Source organism: Girardinichthys multiradiatus, chromosome 13, assembly GCF_021462225.1.
Source record: "Girardinichthys multiradiatus isolate DD_20200921_A chromosome 13, DD_fGirMul_XY1, whole genome shotgun sequence".
Taxonomy (NCBI): Eukaryota; Metazoa; Chordata; class Actinopteri; order Cyprinodontiformes; family Goodeidae; genus Girardinichthys; species Girardinichthys multiradiatus.
Window position 1 is genome coordinate 5,425,790 of NC_061806.1, and position 24,494 is coordinate 5,450,283.

Sequence of the window (24,494 nt, forward strand, 5' to 3'; positions counted from 1 at the left end):
GACAGCCAGTGGTTGAATGACAACATGCGACTAAACATGTCATCACTGGTCAGATCAGGGAGGGGACCAGAGTTTGACATTGTTTTGTAAAACTTACAAACCAAAGCAACACTAACTTTGGTGACCTTCAATTGCCATAACCAGGTGTCATTACCACCAGCGTGAACAACGATCTTACTCTATTTACGTTTATCCTTAGCCAGCAGTTTCAGGTAGGATTTGGTGTCACCTGTTCTGGAACCTTACCAGGATGAGAAAAACCATGTGTTTATGTTCGGTTCCCAAACCTAAAGTGGTTTATGGTGCTTATGTGTTAGAAAAGGTCAGAGATATGTTAGAAAAGGTCAGAGATGTCACAGTACAGAGAATTCAGATCAAATCGAGAGAGCCTGACACACCAAACAATCCACTGAGTGCCACAGTGAAATCATGAAGTGATGCAATCTGCCTTACCCAGTACCTTTTTTCTGGTATTGAAGAGGAGCTACTGCATATGTACAACTTATAATGAGATTCTCTGGGCAAAGATGTTTGCGCCCCCTCAGAGCGGAAAGACGTCACCAATCAGACAACATAATGAACGACACAGAGGTTTACACATCATTAACTATAAAATATCTATCTTGCACATCTAAAAATTCTGTGCATATACACTTAAAACATCCATCAATCCATCCATCAATTTTCTATACCTGCTTCTTACACATGGTCATGGGGAAGTTGGTGCCCATTTCCAGCAGTCTACATGCGAGAGGCCAGGTATAACCTGGACAGGTGATTGTAAAACATTTGTATTTCTTTTTTTTATTCAATATTTTTCACAACTTTGTCCCTGGTATGTCTGGAGAGCTCCTTGATCTTAATTGTTTAATTTTCCATGGTCCTTTCTTATCAATGTTTTGGAAAAAATTAGACAGAATATTTGTTTTATACCTTTGTCCTTGTGCCTTACTGCACGGTCTCTGACAGTTATTATAGCAACAGTAACTTAAAAATACATTTACTCCAACATTCACTTGATACAAAATGGCCATGTTTTTATTCATCCCATACCCCAAGAAAGAAAATAATTCTGAGAATAGTTTTAATATATTTAGTCAGTTTTACAACTTGTGTACATAATTGCTGTTTTCATGAAATATACATCTAGGGCATCAACATCATTTTATTTGATAGAGGAACCAAGAACAAGCATTATCATGGGGTGAACAAGTGCAGGAAGGGGTTAACACACAGCTCATGTGGAGACATGTACAGAAGCAGCATAAATTGGATAAACTATGTACATTACAAATCATTCATACAAATTAGGTTCTAAGATATTGAATTCAGTACATTACATTTGACATATCAATTCAGATTGGGAAGCCCAACCCACCCTCCACCCACCCTCCATCCTCTCCCCAATTGACCATTCAGTCAGGCAATCAGACATTCAGTTAGTCAACCAGTCATCCACCAAACACAACATTCTGGCTTCACTTAAAAAGATACTGATGATACTGAGGATTGACACTGGTAGTATATAATTCAAACTGGATTGGTGGGAAGGTCTCGTTTCCATCCCAATTCACCCTGTTGGCAGGAAAGACCACCTTACATTTTTAAAAACACCAAACTTACATTTAACTCATCATCAACTGCTTTGCAGTTTCTGTAAAAACGACTGTAGACAATCTCTTATTGTTTTTGAATAACTTAATTAATTTTGCTTTCCGGTTATGCAGTAACAAACAGGAGCTTAAAAGTGCACCGCAGAGGCGATAACTCCAGCTGTTGGTCATTGAGATAATGCAATGTGTCTGAAAAGTAAAAAAGCAAATATCAAAATGTGATAGAACTAGGGTTAATAAATAATAATAAAGTGAACCAGTAGGATTTAGTTTAACAGTGACAACTACAACCCCAGTTGGACCAATACGCCTCTCCATTATAAACCAGACTGAGAAGATACAGAACATAATTCTAACAGAGAACAATCAGTTTTCACACAGTTTTCTCAGGTACAGGTTAAGCATCTTACAGTTCTACATATCTAGGTTTGAAATATTTAAAATGAATTCTCCTGCTTTCTAAAGAAATCAAATAATTAACAAAGAAAAAAACAATATTTGGGATGGCTGAATGGTACAGACACGTTGAGGGACATAATGGCTGACATACACATTTGTCTGGAATGGGAAGAATCCCCAGTTTTTGTTCCAATCATCTACTGAGTTGACTGTGCTGTCTATGGAAAGGTCAGCCAGAAGGGAAGTAGGGAGTGTCACTGTGGTAGTTGTAGTCTGGGCACACTTTCTGAACAAGTTTGTAGTCAGTGCTGTAGAAGGAAATGAAGATGCAGATAACTTTGAAAGGTTTGGAGCACAGCCAAGAAACATGACTCTGGGTTTGCTCCTGGTAGCAGGTCTTAGATGGGTCGAAGTTGCAGAGTGTATTCTTTGCCCCCTTTTCTACCTTCTCATATTCTATTCGGCAGTTGAAAGACTTTGAGTCCTTGGCATCAATGACCGACTGCTGTGCTGCCACATCAAACTCCACTATCTTAGTTGGTGGGACCAAGCTGACAGATACGTTGCCCTGGCCAGTTGAGTTGTGGCGGAAGTACACACTGAAGGTACCATTGCCGTGATCCACAATTTTCCCAGTGATGAGCAGGTTGAGTTTCACTGTCTTTATGTTAGAGTGGAAATCCCCCCAGCCAAACATCTTCTTGAACTTACCGGTCTTAACCATAGGCCGTCGTTTAGCACGGGGCCTCGAGTCCTGCAGGTCTGTGGAGTTTCTCAGCCAGTCCCATAGGTCTTGATCTGAGTAGGGCTCTGGGGTATTATAGTGAAGGTCCAGAGCAGTGCTGTTCTTGTTGCCATTTAGAGTCTGTGACAAGAGCCTACTGATGGACATTTCCTTTCCACTTTCTGTCCATATATGCTTTGGTGTGGCCTTGGGGTTTCCTGTCTTTACAATGTCTGACCTTGAGGCTTGGACACTTGTAATCTGGGAAGGAGAGTAAAATATGTCTGTTAGCCAGTGTTTGAATTGAATTGTTTGATGCATGGACTGCATGGGTTGACTAAATGCTCAAGTCAAGGTCACATTAGGTCGTATACAAATTCAAGGTTTTCATACATAAAAAAGGGTAAATACAGTGTCATTTTATCACAGATCATTGAGACTGTATATTTTTCAAATAATCAATTTCTCCTTTATCTGAAATGGAAAGCTCAAAATACATATAGTAAGAGGAAAATCACATTTAGGAATGATGTTTGTGATGGTAAAGATAATAGTGTGGATTCAATGTTATAAACACTTACTAAATAGGAAATACCTTGGAAAGCATTTGTATTCAATTATTAATTGATAAATAAAAATTCAATTATGTTAAGAATGTTTAGTTCCTTTGTGACCAGAATTTGTACTATCTATCTATCTATCTATCTATCTATCTATCTATCTATCTATCTATCTATCTATCTATCTATCTATCTATCTATCTATCTATCTATCTATCTATCTATCTATCTATCTATCTATCTATCTATCTATCTATCTATCTATCTATCTATCTATCTATCTATCTATCTATCTATCTATCTATCTATCTATCTATCTAAAGTTCTAACCTCAAAAGTAACACAATATTTCAGGTCCCACATGACTATTATTTAAGAAACTGCAAACATCCATAGCTTTAGATAAGGTCAACTAAAATCCTGTTGCTGTAAAAAAATGGCTGGAATAGATTTTAATTTCTTAAAGTTGTCAGTTAATTTCCAGACAAGATTTACTTGTAGAATTAAGCAAAAATGTTTAAATTAAAAAGAATGTTTTAAGAATAATGCAGAGAAATTGGATGGGAGGAGCCCATGGCTGTGTTTTACATGGGCTGGATATAACTAAGTTCCTTGTCCTGTGAACATACAGGTCCTTCTCAAAATATTTGCATATTGTGATAAAGTTCATTATTTTCCATAATGTCATGATGAAAATTTAACATTCATATATTTTAGATTCATTGCACACTAACTGAAATATTTCAGGTCTTTTATTGTCTTAATACGGATGATTTTGGCATACAGCTCATGAAAACCCAAAATTCCTATCTCACAAAATTAGCATATTTCATCCGACCAATAAAAGAAAAGTGTTTTTAATACAAAAAACGTCAACCTTCAAATAATCATGTACAGTTATGCACTCAATACTTGGTCGGGAATCCTTTTGCAGAAATGACTGCTTCAATGCGGCGTGGCATGGAGGCAATCAGCCTGTGGCACTGCTGAGGTCTTATGGAGGACCAGGATGCTTCGATAGCGGCCTTTAGCTCATCCAGAGTGTTGGGTCTTGAGTCTCTCAATGTTCTTTTCACAATATCCCACAGATTCTCTATGGGGTTCAGGTCAGGAGAGTTGGCAGGCCAATTGAGCACAGTGATACCATGGTCAGTAAACCATTTACCAGTGGTTTTGGCACTGTGAGCAGGTGCCAGGTCGTGGTGAAAAATGAAATATTCATCTCCATAAAGCTTTTCAGCAGATGGAAGCATGAAGTGCTCCAAAATCTCCTGATAGCTAGCTGCATTGACCCTGCCCTTGATAAAACACAGTGGACCAACACCAGCAGCTGACACGGCACCTCAGACCATCACTGACTGTGTGTACTTGACACTGGACTTCTGGCATTTTGGCATTTCCTTCTCCCCAGTCTTCCTCCAGACTCTGGCACCTTGATTTCCGAATGACATGCAGAATTTGCTTTCATCTGAAAAAAGTACTTTGGACCACTGAGCAACAGTCCAGTGCTGCTTCTCTGTAGCCCAGGTCAGGCGCTTCTGCCACTGTTTCTGGTTCAAAAGTGGCTTGACCTGGGGAATGCGGCACCTGTAGCCCATTTCCTGCACACGCCTGTGCACGGTGGCTCTGGATGTTTCTACTCCAGACTCAGTCCACTGCTTCCGCAGGTCCCCCAAGGTCTGGAATCGGCCCTTCTCCACAATCTTCCTCAGGGTCCGGTCACCTCTTCTCGTTGTGCAGCGTTTTCTGCCACACTTTTTTCTTCCCACAGACTTCCCACTGAGGTGCCTTGATACAGCACTCTGGGAACAGCCTATTCGTTCAGAAATTTATTTCTGTGTCTTACCCTCTTGCTTGAGGGTGTCAATAGTGGCCTTCTGGACAGCAGTCAGGTCGGCAGTCTTACCCATGATTGGGGTTTTGAGTGATAAACCAGGCTGGGAGTTTTAAAGGCCTCAGGAATCTTTTGCAGGTGTTTAGAGTTAACTCGTTGATTCAGACGATTAGGTTCATAGCTCGTTTAGAGACCCTTTTAATGATATGCTAATTTTGTGAGATAGGAATTTTGGGTTTTCATGAGCTGCATGCCAAAATCATCCATATTAAGACAATAAAAGACCTGAAATATTTCAGTTAGTGTGCAATGAATCTAAAATATATGAATGTTAAATTTTCATCATGACATTATGGAAAATAATGAACTTTATCACAATATGCTAATATTTTGAGAAGGACCTGTACATTTCACGCTTCCTTTCTCTGTATATAGAAGGGACACCTTTTGGCGTATACAGATACAAACAGTTGCTTTTGAGTGGATAAAACAAGATTTTTATTAAACAAAATGCTCTTTATTGACTGATTGATCAGTCCAAGAGTTTTAATGAGAGGAAATAGAGGAAGAGGTAGAGGTGGATATGCAATAATTAACATTGATTGCCTAGTTTAAAATGTTGGGTTTGGCAACAAATTGATTGCAGTAAGATTTCTGCATTCTGCACAATCAAAATTTTAACAAAGGTTTCGGTATCAATCAACTGTACTTCACAGTAAATTGCCTCACCAAATATCTTTAGAGAACAGTCTAAAATCTCTTTGTTATAGCAGTATTGGGAGTAATGGCATTACAAGATAACAGCTTTAGTAACTGCGTTACTTTTTTGTTAACGGAGTTATCTAACTAATTACTTTTCTCATTTCCGTTATGATGTTTACAATGTAATGTGATACATTACTACAACTCAACAAAAGGGGTTTAATAAGAGCACAGTCTGCTGCTGAGGAGGAATCTGTTTTTCTCCAGCAGCTGCAGGGAGTGTTTTTTAAAGCTCTTTAAGGAAAAAGCAGGAGGTGGGGGAGTGGGGCATGGACAAATAGCGGCATATGTGACGCTGATTGCCTGAGAAGGCATCAGGTAGGCGGGTTTTCACCACACAGACAGAGTAAACCAACAGCAAGAGAGAAACATGACGATGGAGATGAATTTTGTTACTTTACTTTAATATGAAAAAGCATTTCTATTAATCCATTTTCATTTGAATAATGGGACACATTTGAAGACCTTGATGACCAAGTAACCCAGTGCTTTTCAGTGCTATATCATGGATATAGCACTGGCAAGTGCTATTGCATGGATATTTTTCCACTATTGTCACCATACTGACCCATGCTGCACCCAGCACCACATACTGCTGAACCACAAACTATTGAGATGTTTTTTATGAGATGTTTTTATTGTTATGGTTGGAGGTTTTGATATTATATATATATATATATATATATATACCACAATAATTTGTTAGTATGGTGTAGGGCCTCCTTTTGCGTTCCAATACAGCGTCAATTCGTCTTGGGAATGACATATACAAGTCCTGCACAGTGGTCAGAGGGATTTTAAACCATTCTTCTTGCAGGATAGTGGCCAGGTCACTACGTGATACTGGTGGAGGAAAACGTTTCCTGATTCGCTCCTCCAAAACACCCCAAAGTGGCTCAATAATATTTAGATCTGGTGACTGTGCAGGCCATGCGAGATGTTCAACTTCACTTTCATGTTCATCAAACCAATCTTTCACCAGTCTTGCTGTGTGTATTGGGCCAAGGGAATGCCATGATATGGCACCCCAAACCATCACTGATCCACCCCCATGCTTCACTCTGGGCATGCAACAGTCTGGGTGGTACGCTTCTTTGGGGCTTCTCCACATCGTAACTCTCCCGGATGTGGGAAAAACATTTAAGGATGGACTCATCAAAGAACAATACATGTGTCACATTGTCCACAGCCCAAGATTTGCGCTCCTTGCACCATTGAAACCGACGTTTGGCATTGGCATGAGTGACCAAAAGTTTGGCTATAGCAGCCCGGCCGTGTATATTGACCCTGTGGAGCTCCCGACGGACAGTTCTGGTGGAAACAGGAGAGTTGAGGTGCACATTTAATTCTGCCGTGATTTGAGCAGCTGTGGTTTTATGTTTTTTGGATACAATCCGGGTTAGCACCCGAACATCCCTTTCAGACAGCTTCCTCTTGTGTCCACAGTTAATCCTGTTGGATGTGGTTCGTCCTTCTTGGTGGTATGCTGACATTACCCTGGATACCGTGGCTCTAACAAGATTGTCTAACACAGCGTCTATTAGGTACCACATAATAAAGCTGTTAGTTGCAAATCAGGTCCAGTGATGACCTTGTTTTCTTCAGATTTGTGACTGAAAGGGCAACATGACACAATAATGTACATACTATTAAGTTGCTTCTTCTGCAATAGTTTTATATGCTTTGAAACATGGTCCATCCGGTGTAGACATTTATGCTGCATAGTGAACATTTAGTATTCAAATTCATAATATTTTTGTGATCCTAGACTGCCAAGAACATTTATACATCAGCATTATGATTATCAATAAAAAAAGCAACTGATATGAAAACAACAGCAGTACCAGAATGTAATCCTGAATATTCTACAAGATCGGCAAATATTCCCTAACTTCTTCAAATTCGTCTGACTGTCCCCTAGTTATATTTTTCACTCTTTCAAACACCAACACAAGTTGCTATCTCTCATATTCACATATTTGTTAAAGGCATATCCATTGCTGGCATTTGGATCGACTGAGCGATGACAGTGGAGCTAAGCAGGTTGGTGTTTCTCCTTGGGCTGGGTCAGTTTGTCCATCTTGGTGTGTAGTCGGGGAGTGCTCTGTGGTGTTTGCTCTGTTGTGCTTGTGGGCAGAGGGTGGGGTGGCGCTGTGCGGGGTTCATGGGGATGAGAGGCTCATGGGGTTGAGATCTGATTTCGTTGGGGAGTTGGGAATGTTTCGTCCTGGGACAGCTCCGGTTGACGGGCTCATTTAGACCATGTGGACCCCTCTTTTGTTCGTGGCCAAGGTCGTTTGGGTTTGGGCGGTGCCGGCACTAGTCTGGACCAGTGCTCGCGCAGTCTGTCTGTCTCCACCTTGAAATAAAGGAGACCTCCTCCTGGGTCTGAGGGATGGTTGCCCCTCTGGGGTATCAGTACATAGACCTGGGAATATAGAGTATATATGGGGAGTGGGAGTGATTGTTCAGCGTCCATTGTTGTGTGTCTGTTCTGTAAGTTTGTTTTTTATGCATATGAATGAGGGTGGTAATGTGTCGTTGTTTCTGTGTGCGCCTGTTTTTGTGTCAAGTTTGGTCTTGGGCTGCTCCCTCTCCTGTATCAGCTTAGGCCCCCCATCAAATGTGGTGCCTATTTACTCCCCGCCACACTTCCAGCTGGTGGCTGGTGTCTCTGCGCACTTGTGTGCAGCTACACAGATGTTCATATTGAGCTGCAGTTGCCAATAAATACATTTTGCATTCATTTGTACTGTGAACTTTTCGGTAACTTTGTTGTAATATATATGTTCCTGCAGGTCTTCAAGACGATCTTATATTCTCTCCATCTTTCTTTCTCTCCTTTATTCATTTCTCCTTCTCTCCCTTTTTCCTTTTCTGCCCTACCTCTCTCTCTTTTGCTTCTTTTTTTTTTCCTTTTCATTTCTGTCTCCATGTCTATTGCAATTGAAATAATCCCAAAGCAGTTTCTAATAAAGTTTCCTTTATAAATATCAAGCGGAGCATTATAGCATTAGCCATAATGCTTCACTTGTGAAAGTAAATCTGTTTGGCTTATTCTTGGCACTACAAATCCGACTGCCACTCTGTCGGACAGGACACGTTAAAGAAGAAGAAAAAAATTGAGTAATTAAGTGCCTATGTATCTTAAACATTTAGTACAAGAATCTAGAATGTAAAGGAATCTAGAATGACAGGTTCAGCCTGTCTGGTGTTGTTAGCTATTTATGCTGCAGCAACCTCATTCTTGTACCACCTACTTTTTTTCCTGCACACGTTCACATCTTTCATAGGGGATGGCTATTGCAGTTGCACAAACATGCTTCTGTTTAAGTTAGCTGTGATCAAGAAAGACGGGAGATAATGATGCAATAACATTCTGTAAATAGACCCAAAATGTTATGGGTTTACTTTCCTTCTAGTAAAGCGAGAAGCAAACATCCTCTACAGTAAACTGAGTTGAGGCCTCCACTCCAAAAATGGCAATGGCTCAGCTTAATGTAGGAGCCTGTCGTAAACCCTGTGGAGCTAAGCCGAAAACAAGACTAAACAAACAGCACTTTTTCATCAACAGCAAAGTACAGTGCAAAAGAGTTTTCTAAAATAAGTAAACTTTGGCCAAATATTAGTCTGCAAAGCTATAGTTTTCTTTGTGTTACAACCAACAATAAAGCTAAACCTGATATGTTGAGACAGCGGGGAAGAGAAAGAAAAAAGACTGAGACAAAATCATGAGGAGATACTGTAATTCAGAGAGCAGTGTAAAGCTTGTGATGGAGTTCTGTTTCCACATTGGCCAGCTACTTACTGCTCAGTATTGAGCAGTTTAATGGATATCCTGTCTGTCTTGGCTGCATGAAGTTGAAAAAAACTTAAGGTAAAACATAATTATATGTTCTATCGGATGGCACAGTATCTTGATAATCGCAGCAGAATTCCAGATCTAGTGATCAATAATTTGGAAAAATATGGAGCTAATAGAAAATGTATTATAAGGTAAGAAATAAAGCTAGAGATGTCCAACTAACACCAAATTGTACCTGAAGCTCTACTGATTTGTTATGATGTTAACAGATAAGTAACGTTTAAACTAATAGTAATATAAATGTGAATCCAAGTGCTAGTGGTATGTTCTCATCAGAATCAGAATCAGAAAAGCTTTATTGCCAAGTACGTTTTTGGACATACAAGGAATTTGTTTTGGCGTAGTCGGTGCAATACAAATGAAACAGTATAAACATATCTACAATATAATATAAATATATGTGCACAGTTTTAAGTGAGTGAGAGTAAGTATAGAGCAGTATAAGATGCAAGAGCAGTACAACAGTGCAGGTGATCATTGTGCAAGTATGGCAGTGCAAGTAAAGCAGGAGTCCAAGCTGAGCGTTAATGTAACGCATAGAGTTACAGGTTACAAGTGTCCTGTCAGCAAAAAAAAAAAAGGGGGGGGGGGGGGGGGGGAGAGTGTCAGGGTGGTTTCCGGGCTTTGTTAACAAGGCTGGTGGCAGATGGGAAAAAACTGTTCGTTTGACTCGGGGGAGAGTCTCAAAGAGTCTGTGACCGGGGTGGGAGGGATCAGCCAGAATCTTCCCTGCCCGCTTCAGGGACCTGGAGGTGTACAGTTCCTGGAGCGACAGTAGACTGCAGCCAATCACCTTCTCAGCAGACCGAATGACACGCTGCAGCCTGCCCTTATCCTTGGCTGTAGCAGCGGCGTACCAGATGGTGATGGAGGAGGTGAGGATGGACTCAATGATGGCTGTGTAGAAGTGCACCATCATAGTCTTTGGCAGGTTGAATTTCTTCAGCTGCCGCAGGAAGAACATCCTCTGCTGGGCTTTCTTGATGAGGGAGCTGATGTTTGGCTCCCACTTGAGATCCTGGGAGATGATGGTTCCCAGGAAGCGGAAAGATTCCACAGTGTCAATTGTGGAGTCACAGAGGGTGATGGGGGCAGGTGGGGCTGGGTTCTGCCTGAAGTCCACAACCATCTCCACTGTCTTTAGAGCATTGAGCTCAAGGTTGTTCTGGCTGCACCAGTCCAAAAGATGGTCCACCTCCCATCTGTACGCGGACTCGTCACCATCAGAGATGAGTCCGATCAGAGTGGTGTCGTCCGCAAACTTCAGAAGCTTGACAGACTGGTGACTGGAGGTGCAGCTGTTGGTGTACAGGGAGAAGAGCAAGAGGAGAGAGAACACAGCCTTGGGGGAAACCGGTGCTGATGGTAGGGGGTCAGAGACGTGCTTCCCCAGCCTCACGCGCTGCTTCCTGTCAGACAGGAAGTCAGTGATCCACCTGCAGGTGGAGTCGGGCACACTCAGCTGGGAGAGCTTCTCCTGTAGCAGAACTGGGACGATGGTGTTGAAGGCAGAGTTGAAATCCACAAACAGGATCCTGGCATAGGTTCCTGTGGAGTCCAGGTGCCGGAGGATGAAGTGAAGGGCTAGGTTGACTGCATCGTCTACAGACCTGTTGGCTCTGTAGGCAAACTGCAGGGGGTCCAGGAGGGGGTCGGTGATGTCTTTTAGGTGTGAGAGCACAAGGCGCTCAAAGGACTTCATCACCACAGAGGTCAGGGCGACGGGTCTGAAGTCATTAAGCCCTGTGGTCCTTGGCTTCTTGGGAACAGGGACGATGGTGGAGGACTTGAAGCAGGCAGGCACATGACATGTCTCCAGTGAGGTGTTAAAAGTGTCTGTGAAGACTGGAGACAGCTGATCAGCGCAGTGCTTCAGGCTGGCTGGTGAGACAGAATCCGGACCAGCAGCTTTCCGGGGGTTCTGTCTCCTGAAGAGTTTGTTTACGTCCCTCTCCTGGATGGAAAGAGCCATCCTCGGCGTGGGTAGGGGGCTGGTGGGGGGTAACTTCAGGGTGGGGGTTGGAGGTGCCAAGGCCCCTCTTGAGGTTGGAGAGATGGGGTTGGTGGATTGTGGCTGCAGCTGTTGGGGGGTGTCGTGGGGGATGGTTGCAGGACTGTTCCTTTGTCTTTCAAAGCGGCAGTAGAACTCGTTCAGGTCGTTGGCGAGGCGTCGGTCGTTGATGGTCGCTTTCGGCTTGTAGTCGGTGATTTGCTTGAGCCCTTTCCAGACAGACGCAGAGTCGTTGGCTGAGAACTGGTTTTGGAGCTTCTCAGAGTACAGTCGTTTGGCCTCTTTCACTGCCTTGCCAAACTTGTACTTTGCCTCTCTGTATATGTCTTTGTCCCCACTCCTGAAGGCCTCTTCCTTATCCAGTCTTAACCTTCTGAGTTTAGCTGTGAACCAGGGTTTGTCGTTGTTGTAACTCACCCTGGTGCATGATGGTACACAGCTGTCCTCACAGAAGCTGATGTAGGAAGTCACAGCCTCTGTGTACTCGTCCAGACTGTTGGTAGTAGTCCTGAACACATCCCAGTCTGTACAGCCTAAACACGCCTGGAGATTCTCCACAGCCTCACTGCTCCACTTCCTTGTCGTCCTCACAACAGGTTTGCAGAGCTTTAGTTTCTGCCTGTATGCAGAAATCAGGTGGACCATGATGTGGTCGGATTGGCCCAGTGCAGCACGTGGGACGGCGTGATAAGCGTCTCTGATGGTGGTGTAACAGTGATCCAGAATGTTGTCCTCTCTGGTCGGACATTTTATAAACTGTCTATATTTGGGGAGTTCGTGGGTCAGATTACCTTTGTTAAAGTCACCAACGACGATTACTAAGGAGTCCAAGTTGGTCCGCTCCACACTCAGTATCTGGTCGGCGAGCATGCGCTGTGCGACCTGCACGTTAGCTTGCGGCGGGATGTAAACACCGACCAGGATGAACAAAGCGAACTCACGGGGGGAATAGAAAGGCTTACAGTTTATGATGATTTCATGGTCAAAGAAATCAAATTTTATAAAAATAAAAAAAAACCACAAGATTGGAGTTGGGTGGCAGAGGTATGCAGTCTCTAACAATAATTAATACAGTATATGGGAAGAACTAAGAATGTAAACTAACAACAAAAAACAGGTGAGAACACAAACACAGATAAAAAGAAAACATAACATATTTCAATCATGACAGGACATTTACATCGCAGTACGTTTTTGGTCCTACTTGTCAGCACGATAAACAGCAAGCAGTCAAGACCAAAGGAATGTTACATATTTAAATAAATCAAATATGTGGAGAAATCAGAAAGCAGGACAGTTTTAATTATCATGAGATGTTGTCAAAAGAGGCTTGGGCCCACTATCATTACCAAATTAGGTTTCTAAACAGTCCCACAGTTTTTTTCAGATTGTTTAAATTTAGTGTTTTATCAAAACCACATACAGCAAAGATCTGATACAGCAATTTATTTTTAGTGTATTTCATCACAGGCTACACAGCACAGGTTTATGTAGTATTTCATAGAGACTGATTTGTATGTACATTAGTATGTCCCTTTTTAATTTTACTATAGGTTTATAACACCTTTGTGACATATGTTGGGCAGATCACAACAAACAGTAAATATTTAGTGGAACAATGTCATTTTCTCACTGTCACACTAAAGCACCATATTGATGGGTACTTGTGCATCAAACAAGGTGTGCTTGTTACGGCTGCTTATGAAAACATTTTCTCCACATAAAAAAAAAAAAAAAAAAAACAATCTTCATTTTTCTTTCTTGCTCCTGGTATGTAACTGACTTTGTTCTTTGGTAAACACATAGGACATAACCTTTGCACACAAATGTTACACTTTATTTGATGTCAAGCTGGATCTCCCACACTTGTAGTGACAACAATCCTTAAAATCTGTCTCTACCCTGACCAAGACTCTTGAAGAAGGCCTTAATCATAACATTAGATGTAGCTAAAATATTTTTTCTGAAATCTTGTTTCTGATTGGAAATGAGGCAGGTATCTCTCAAAACATAATTAAACAATAGGAAAGAGTATCCATTTTAAAAGAAATGATGTTATGCTTTACATTTCAGTTTTAAAAAATTGCATGTAAAAAAAAATTTAATATGCAGTAAAACCCGTTTTATAAATGCTGAGCAGAGTTTTGCATGTTCCACTGGTATTTTTTTAGGTCTAATCTTTGGTAATGAGCTCCAGGTCGTTGAAGTTGGACAGCCCACAGGCCATCACACTAATCTTTAGCTCCCTTCCCAGATTATCTATCAGACGCAAGTCTGGTCTCTGGCTGCGACACTCCAACTTGAATATTACTTCCAGTCAGAAGAAACATGTCAGCAACATCAAAATATTACTTCTTAAATCTTAATACATTCAAATTAGTTCCATTGCTTTAAAACACAGTTTATTCAGGTCAGTTAATGCAGAACAAGCTCTAATCTATAAAGACTCTACTACACTGCTGAAGATCTGTTGTGCCATCTGTCATTAGGCCATAGGTAATAGATCTTATCAGTCCAGAATGTTATAAATTAGGGCCACCTACAATATGGCTTGCTTTCAATTGTTCCTTAGTGATATTCGCAGTGTAAGAAGGGCATTATTCTGCTAAAAGATGCCAAGAAAAAGGTGAAGGGGTGTATTTTTCTAGCAAAACATTTTAGGTAAGTGGAATGTGAGATCCAATGAATAAAAGGAAACTAGGTTTCTCTGGAATTTTGGCTTAAGCTACTTTCTTCTTACTTTGTATCCTTGAGTCACGTTACCTCCTATATTTGCAGACTAAAAATTCAATGTAAAATAAAGCTGTATCTCTCATGGTTGAAGTTTTGAAGCAAAACCACTCAGTATAGGAGCTTTTGGTGAAGGAAATTGGTGAGCAGGGGACCTGCAGGTATGCAGCCTAAAAAAAATTTAAAACATGACAAATTGAGGGTATCTGAAGATAACAGTAGGAATATTTTGAGCAACTTGAGATGCAGTAGCTTTTATAATGGAGATAATTTTCGCTGACAAACTGCAGCATCCTTTCCATTGTCCCATATTAGTTCTGACCCCTTCAGACAGGACATCTACGTAAGCTGCAGGGGTCAAGATGGCAGTCATCGCAATTAAGTTTCCAAGTTTAAGTTCCTGTTTTATTTATTTTTTCCCAAGTTATAGAGCTCAAGCTTTGAATGCTCACATGATCCCACTAACAGACTGGTCCCACTGTAAAAAGAACATGTGTTGCACTATTTGCTAGTGGTCATGAAAAAAAAACCAAGCAGAGAGAAAAAAGTGAGGAAATGCAGGTTATAAATTAGAAGAGTAATTTTACTTGTGTAAAACACTTTAGAAGCTGTGCTCTGATGTGTTTTCTGCTCTGCTACACTGAACTGCACATTTAACATTACCATAGCATCCAGAGGTTGTTCTCATTCCCAGTGTACACATCTCATAAAGTGTTCTTCAGAGAGAAGAAGACATTAAGTTCAGTCACTAACAGCTATTAACACCCACACTACGCAGTATAAGTTAACTATTGGTGCTTAGCGGCAAACTGCTGCTGGAGGCTGCCAAATGGACATGCACTGTGGGTATATTCACTGACTTCATTACTGTTTAATTTTCCACCTTTTACTTCATCCCTTTAATTAATAATACTCAGGTTCAAAACCAAGGTGCATACATGTATCTTCAATGAATATATAAATTTCAAAATTTCAGTCATTAATAAATCAGCGTGAAACTTCTAATATTTTAGGTAATGTAAGATATTGATGGGATTAAACCTCCCAGTCTTTTAGTTCAGTTTCAGTTCAGCTTATTTATTTATATAGTGCTAAGTAACAAAACATGCCATCTCAAGGCACGAAAAACATTAAGTCAATGGAATCATGCAGATTCCAAGTCAATTTCATACATACGAATTGATCCTAGGTATCGAACAGTGCAGTAAAATGTCCGTGTATTATTCAACCACTTAAGTCCCAAGGGGCTTTCATAAGGTTTGTGTTCGAAAAAAAAACTAATTTGAGGTTTTCTTAGCAATTACAGACTCTAATTAAATAATCTTGGTTCAAATGAAAGCTAACACTTCAGAGGTGTAAATATCACAGTAGCTGCTATTGTTCCAGAGATAATGAGGATGGAACACAGAGCAAAATGAGATTTTTATTCTGTCATCAGAATTTGTTTTTAAATGTACAATATATAAACCTTTAGAAATATAATGAATAAGGCTACAAACATTTGAAAACCTAAATCCACTTGTGGGCATTGCCTCTGCAAACATTCATGCAGCTGAGGTAAACTAAAGCAAAGTTACAGAGCTTTTAGTAAAGACATACCTAGGTGTTTTGTCTATTGGCACAGTATGGCACATGTTGGCACCATTTAAAAAAACTTGTGTTTTTACTTGCAAAACAGTCAGTCAGTCAAGTCAGTCATCTTCTGCCACTTATTCCATAGTGGGTCGTGGGGAAGCTGGTGCCTGCCTCGAGCAGTCTATGGGCGAGAGGCAGGGTACACCCTGGACAGGTCGCCAGTCCAATTCATCTTGCAAAATATAATAAACTTTTTTTTACATGTCTAAAATAGTTTTTTTTAACATATTCGTTTTCTAAATTACCAAAATTTATTTTTTGTGTTTAATAAAACACAGAGAAACTGCTGTCTTTTGCTCCAACAGCATTCACATTCACTGACAAGCAGTTTTACACCTGGCAATAACTCGAGTTTGGTTGGTCCCAATTGCACAAACGACCCCTTCTTTTAATCCTGTAAAAAGGAGAGCAAAGGACAGCTGTGATGCAGACTAATCCTTTCGTCGAATCAACAAGTTATATGGAAATAGGAAGCAGAAAATTTACTACTTACGCTTGAAAGGCACACTGGGAGATGTAGTTACTAGAGGCTGACATTTTTACGGGAGTCCCACGGGACTGGAGACAGCATCAGTAAAGATCACGTGATTGGGACAGTACAGAATAAAACATGAACGGGAGCAGACGGGAGCGGGAGCTAACCAATAGGAGGAAAATAAACTAGGATCAACTGTGTTTGGAAATGTAAAACTGAGAGTTTGTTATAAACTTTAAGAAAAAAAAACGTGGATCGACGCCGCCATTGTGTAGTTTTTTTCCAATAAGCATATACTATAATGCGAGTCAAACGAACTACACGACCCACAAGCCAACAGTGCTTCTGCTCGATGTTTTCCACATCCACAAATGTTTAGGGTTGGGTCAGAGCATCAAGCATATTTTTGCCTCATTTACCATCCAAGTCAAGAACATGATCCATAGCAGATCAATAGAGGCTCAGCTTAACAACGACCACTATTGGTGCTGATGACTAACAGGGTACCATTGGAAATTAGGCTACTGATGGTCAGCGAAGAAGAAGAGGAAGAAGACGAGGTTGACTTTTCAGTAGGCAGAGAGAAAAGAAAGAAGGCAAGAGTCTAGGACTGATCACTTACTTTGAATGCTGGGGGCTATGACAGGAAAGCTAGAGAGTTGGCTAACTTGATACAGAGGAGGAAGGTGGACATACTGTGTGTTCAGGAGACAATGAAGATGTTATCTTGAAGGAGGAGTTTGTCAGGAATGTTCTGGAGGTAAGAGAGGGTGATGAGTCACCAAATCACTGTAATCACATGAATATCCTTCATATATTTCTGCACCACACACACTACAGGTCCTTCTCAAAAAATTAGCATATTGTGATAAAGTTCATTATTTTCTATAATGTCATGATGAAAATTTAACATTCATATATTTTAGATTCATTGCACACTAACTGAAATATTTCAGGTCTTTTGTTGTCTTAATACAGATGATTTTGGCATACAGCTCATGAAAACCCAAAATTCCTATCTCACAAAATTAGCATATCATTAAAAGGGTCTCTAAACGAGCTATGAACCTAATCATCTGAATCAACGAGTTAACTCTAAACACCTGCAAAAGATTCCTGAGGCCTTTAAAACTCCCAGCCTGGTTCATCACTCAAAACCCCAATCATGGGTAAGACTGCCGACCTGACTGCTGTCCAGAAGGCCACTATTGACACCCTCAAGCAAGAGGGTAAGACACAGAAAGAAATTTCTGAACGAATAGGCTGTTCCCAGAGTGCTGTATCAAGGCACCTCAGTGGGAAGTCTGTGGGAAGGAAAAAGTGTGGCAGAAAACGCTGCACAACGAGAAGAGGTGACCGGACCCTGAGGAAGATTGTGGAGAAGGGCCGATTCCAGACCTTGGGGGACCTGCGGAAGCAGTGGACTGAGTCTGGAGTAGAAACATCCAGAGCCACCGTGCACAGGCGTGTGCAGGAAATGGGCTACAGGTGCCGCATTCCCCAGGTCAAGCCACTTTTGAACCAGAAACAGTGGCAGAAGCGCCTGACCTGGGCTACAGAGAAGCAGCACTGGACTGTTGCTCAGTGGTCCAAAGTACTTTTTTCGGATGAAAGCAAATTCTGCATGTCATTCGGAAATCAAGGTGTCAGAGTCTGGAGGAAGACTGGGCAGAAGGAAATGCCAAAATGCCAGAAGTCCAGTGTCAAGTACCCACAGTCAGTGATGGTCTGGGGTGCCGTGTCAGCTGCTGGTGTTGGTCCACTGTGTTTTATCAAGGGCAGGGTCAATGCAGCTAGCTATCAGGAGATTTTGGAGCACTTCATGCTTCCATCTGCTGAAAAGCTTTATGGAGATGAAGGTTTCATTTTTCAGCACGACCTGGCACCTGCTCACAGTGCCAAAACCACTGGTAAATGGTTTACTGACCATGGTATCACTGTGCTCAATTGGCCCGCCAACTCTCCTGACCTGAACCCCATAGAGAATCTGTGGGATATTGGGAAGAGAACGTTGAGAGACTCAAGACCCAACACTCTGGATGAGCTAAAGGCCGCTATCGAAGCATCCTGGGCCTCCATAAGACCTCAGCAGTGCCACAGGCTGATTGCCTCCATGCCACGCCGCATTGAAGCAGTCCTTTCTGCAAAAGGATTCTCGACCAAGTATTGAGTGCATAACTGTACATGATTATTTGAAGGTTGACGTTTTTTGTATTAAAAACACTTTTCTTTTATTGGTTGGATGAAATATGCTAATTTTGTGAGATAGGAATTTTGGGTTTTCATGAGCTGTATGCCAAAATCATCCGTATTAAGACAATAAAAGACCTGAAATATTTCAGTTAGTGTGCAATGAATCTAAAATATATGAATGTTAAATTTTCATCATGACATTATGGAAAATAATGAACTTTATCACAATATGCTAATATTTTGAGAAGGACCTGTATATCCAACCGTGCTCCGAAAATTAAAGGTTCTTCTAGAAGCCAAAACAAAGATGTTGTTGGTTCCAGTCTTTTCCAATTAAAAACAGTCCAAGCTCTAAACAGACCTTTATAAAACATTGGCATTTCATAAGGACATATCAGTTTACAATTTAATAAAAACAAAGAATTATCCAATCCAAAACCTCCTACTCTTCTCAAGATAATACTTGCTAATGGTTTCCAGAAAACATCCTCCTCCCTTCCCAACAGATATTTCTGAATAAACTGTAATCTAAAAGCTGCAGTTCTGCTCTCTAGATGAACCAATCCCTGTCCACCTTCCTCTTTAGGCAAGAAGAGCACAGCCTGGGATATCCAATGTTTATTATCCCAAAAAAAATTAATCATACAAGACTGAATCCTTTGGAATAGGTCAGAAGGTGGCTCCAAACATGCTAACTTATGCCACAATAAAGAAGCAACTAGATTATTTATAACAAGCACTCTTCCTCTGTAAGACATTTGCGGCAACAACCATTTCCACTTTCCTAACCTTCCTTCCACTTTCTCAAACATTCCTTCCCAGTTCTTTTTTTCTGTGTTCTCATCCCCCAAGTACACCCCGAGTTATTTCAAACCTCCTCTTTTCCATTTTAAACCTCCAGGGAGTTTAGGAAGCCCTGTAAACCAGCCTCCCATGGCTAGAGCCTCACTCTTAATCCAGTTGACATGTGCAGCTGAAATGTTACAAAATAAATCAACAATTTTCCCCAACTTAGTCACTTCTTCCTGACTTTTTGCAATAACAATGATATCATCAGCATATGCAGATAAAATAAATGACACATCAAACCCCAGTAAAGTTAAACCATCAATATGTGATCTAATATTCTTTAACATTGGTTCAATTGAAAGAGCATACAACATTCCAGACAAAGAACAACCTTGTCGAACACCTCTTGTAACCTTGAAAGGTTTACACAAGCAGCCGTTAACTTTCAGTACACTCTCAATGTTTTCATACAGAACCATAATCTTGGCAATAAATTCAGGGCCGAGACCAAACCGTTCCAAAACCTTCCAGAGGTAACGATGCTCAACCCTGTCAAAAGCCTTTTCCTGGTCCAAAGAAAGCAAACCAGCATTACAACCAAATGAGCCAGAGACCTCCAAAAAATCTCTAATAAGTGATATATTATCAAGCATAGACCTGCCAGGCACACAGTAAGTTTGTGTCCGATGGACAATCTGATCAATCACCCTTTTCAATCTGTTTGCCAGCACTTTTGACAACAGTTTGTATTCTGTACACAACAGAGAGACTGGTCGCCAGTTTTTAATGTCCTGAAGATCACCTTTCTTCGGTAGCAATGTGACAACTGCTCTCCTGCAGCTCTGAGGAAGAAGTCCTTCAGCAAAGCTCTCCTCAAAAACCTCCATGATGTCGATGCAGAGGTCCGACCAGAAAGCACTATAGAATTCACTTGGAAGTCCGTCAATGCCAGGTGCTTTCCCTCCTTCCATACATTGCAGTGCAGCATGAACCTCATCAAGAGCTAAAGGCTCTCCCAACTCCTTGGTGAACTCCACAGAAACTCTCGGAAGACCACTGCAGAAATGATCAAAACGTCCCTCATCCTCAGCATATTCAGAGCTATACAGATCAGCATAAAATTCTGCTGCTCTCCGCCTGATGTCCCCATCTTCAGTCAAAATTACCTCGGCAGTCGATTTTAAACCATGCAAGAACTTGCTGTCCTTTTTTTTGTTTTCCAATGAGAAGAAAAACTTTGTAGGGGTGTCCATCAAAGCAACCTTCTGGAATCTACACCGAACCTGATTTGTGTCCTTGAGCCCAGCAAATCAGCCAAAGCAACTCTTTTGGACTTGAGGTTTTCTAAACAACCTCGATCTCCTGTGGATTGTGCTGAAACCTGCAGCTCCACTATTTCAGTCTTCAGATCTCTTATAGATTTGGTTAAATCAGATGAAACATTGACAGTATACTGTTGACAGAATTCTTTAATTTCAGTTTTACCACGATCCCACCACTGCCTTATAGATCTAAACTCCTCTTTTCTAGATCTGTGAATTCTCCAGAAAAAACTAAATGCATTCTTAAAATTAACATCTAATAATAGAGTAGTGTTAAAATGCCAATAAGCAGACTTATGTTTAAGATTGGCAATAAAAACATTACAAGAAACCAAAGCATGGTCAGAAAAACTAACAGGATGATAACACTCTTGGAAAATATCAAGATTATGTCTATTCTATCTAACCTAGCTGCAGAAAAAGAATTACTCGTCCTCCTGGCCCATGTATATTGTCTTTCCTGAATATGTAATTCTCTCCATACATCACCTAATGAAAATGCATCTATTAAGTGCTTTAAGCAACTTTTTGAAGCTGGATAAGAATCAAAATGATTCCTATCCAATTTATCATTTTCTGTACAGTTAAAATCTCCACCCAAAAAAAGAAAACTTTCAGCATCACAAGAAAATAACCCTCTCCCATCCTGTATTTGGAGCATATACATTAACAAATACAATATTAAAACACTCATACTTTGCTTTCACCACCATTAGTCTACCTTTTACCACCTCCTCAACTTTACATGACTCTGGTAAAAAATGTTTAGAAAAAAGAAGTGCTACTCCACCACTGGTCTGATTTAAATGACTCAAAATAACTTCACCCTCCCATTCTCTCCTCCAGTCTATTTTGTTTAAATAATCAGTGTGTTTCTTGAATCATCAACACATTCAGATGTTTTAGATTCATTAATTCAAACACACCGATTCTCTTCCTCACATCTCTGGCTCCATTCAGATTTAAGGTGGAAACTCTGAAGTGGCTCATTCCCAAAGGTGTAAGGATTAACACACACACAAAAAAAAGACAAAAAACCATCAAGCCTCAGACTTCTCACCATTATTAAGTTCTTGTTTAAGTTTTCCGATCTGTTTTTTTAACCGGTAAACTTCTTTGTCAGTATAGTCCCCTTTTCTTTTATTATTCAACTGAGATCTCACATACAGAAGAAAAAGTTTCTTGTCAGGAAAAAAATCTTCTACTTTAACATTTTTCATATTCTTTGCAACCTTCAAAAAAAGTTTAACATTTTGTACATCATAACTTTTCCTCTGTTGATTGAGCACAAACGATTTACAGGATGAACTGGCCAAACTATCTTCATTCCAACGTTCATCTTCCCCTTCCTCCTCTTCATCCATATTACTTTCTAATTCCAGACACTTTCCTGAATTTTCCATTTCTGTGTCATTTCTGACTTCATTTTCAGTTTGAGAGCTAATAACAAACTTTTTTTTCCTTTTTGCAGAAAACTAAATTTCATCTTCTTCCAGTATTTGACTGTTTCCCATATCCTCTACATCGTCTGTGTTCGTTTTCTGTTGTTGAGACTTTAGTAAACACTGACTCTGCTCTTCCACAAAGTTATCCTCTTGATTTCCCTGCGAAACTAACAACGTCTGACTTTGAATCTGCACAACTTGTTCTTCATCCTCTCCCTCAAAACTATTTTCATTTACTTGTTTTTCTGTCTGAGCCGAATTTTCAGACGTTGTTCCATCTGTTTAATTTGTCCCTGGTCTCTCTGCATCTTTGTCTTCAGTTTGTTTCGGCATCTTTTCGCCTCCCTCATCTCCCCTTTGCTCCGCATTATTATTAGGAAGATTTTTTCCGGGACATACTCGAACTAAATGACCAACTTCCCCGCAACCAAAACACACCAAAGTGCCCGCAGTCACATAAATGGCATAATCAAATTCCTCCACTCGCACATTGAACACTAAATTAAGGTCTTCATTCTTTTTATTCAGAATCATAAGGACCTGTCTTTTATGTGAAACAACATGCTTTAACAGCGGTGACTTGCAACCCGAAGGCAGCTTTCTGATCGGGGAAATAATTTTCCCGTGCCGTGACAATTCTCTCACCAGCAGTTCATCACTGATGAACGGAGGAATATTTGCAATTGACACTTTTTTAGCAGGTGTACTCAACGGGGAAACTGACAAAAACACATAATTTACAACAATACCCTTTTCAATCACTTTGTTTGCCTTCTCCACACTATCAACAAAAATAACCACTGCGCTGTTCATCCGAGCAGCAGATTTAATGCTGCTACAACCAACAACTTCTCCCACCGCCAAACTACACTCCTCCACTATAGTGCTAGGACAACTAGATATGATTTTAAAACCATGTTGCCTCGTAAGCTATGTAAACTCCATTCCCGGCAAAACGCCGGTTCCAACTTACTGAAAAAAAATCAGTAACTCTTAAATCAACTTCACCAACACAATTCAATCAAAGACAAATACTCAAAAAGACACATTAAAGATAGAAAAAGCACAGTTAGAAGTTCTCAATCTCTCAGTACACTCACCACACGCTCCACCACCAACACCCAGCATGCAGCGCGAAAGAAAGAAAGATAGATGGAGAAATAAGAAAGGAGAGACAGTTAAAAGATAAAGAAAAAAGATAGATATATACAGTTTTTTTCCGTAAGAATGTTCTGTTGAATATGTAGACAGCTTAAACAGGCTGCAGTCAGAGGAAACCATGGGCCCAGCAATTTATATATTCTTCTGAGTATGTGTGTACATACACTGACCTGGTTAAGCACAAGATTGTTGTCAAGGCTGAAGAGACAATTTTCATCAGCCTCAGATCTACGGCTACAACTCCTGCATTCAGCACCGTTACACGCCTGCATCCGTTAGCGACACGTCACTGGGTTTTAATTTGTGCATTACACTGCGAAGTCAGTTAAGGGTTTTAATGTTGGAGAAATGTTTCAAACAACTCAGATGTTACAATACAAACAGCTGGATGTTGTTTCGATATATTCATTAAAGTTTATATATTGAGAAATAAATATGTTAAATTGAAAATGTTTGAGAATTTATTAATAAACGAATTGACATTTACTACCACATAAACATACACAAAAGTACCGAAAACTGGTACTGTTGAGTACTGGTATCTATTCCCAGGTACCGAGTATTGGTACCGTATTGGTTCAGATGTGAAAGTTACCCATCCATAGTGTGGAGGAGGGATAGTGAATACATCAGAAAAATCCTGAAGCTGGAACTGCAAGGCAGGAGGCCTAGAGGAAGACCAAGCAGGAAATGTGTGGATGAAGTGAAAGAGGACATAAAGGTATTGATGTGAGAATAGAAGATGCAGAAGGTATCGTTGGATGGAGACAGATAACTCAATGTTGTGAAGCCTCAAGGGGAAAAGCCAAAATAAATAGAAGAAGATTCCTAAAGGTATTGGGTCACTCATCCAAATTATTGAACACAGGTGCTCTACTCACTTTCATGGCATCCAGCACCTAAACATGTAGGCTGCTTCTACAAACATTTGATAAAGAACGTGTCACTCGCAGGATCTCTGTGAATTCCAGCTTGA

The 24,494-nt window shown here is 40.6% G+C and overlaps 1 protein-coding gene across 1 annotated transcript in view; it reads right to left on the reverse strand.

Annotated features, from left to right (window-relative positions):
- Window positions 1-1,394: 1,394 nt before the first annotated feature.
- The window catches only part of nxph1 (neurexophilin 1), a 78,231-nt gene continuing 55,131 nt past the window's right edge, over window positions 1,395-24,494 (reverse strand). Inside the window, exon 2 of the mRNA XM_047383052.1 lies at window positions 1,395-2,997. Coding sequence (XP_047239008.1) covers window positions 2,242-2,997 — 756 coding nt within the window. The 3' untranslated portion in view covers window positions 1,395-2,241. The remainder of the gene's footprint in view (window positions 2,998-24,494) is intronic.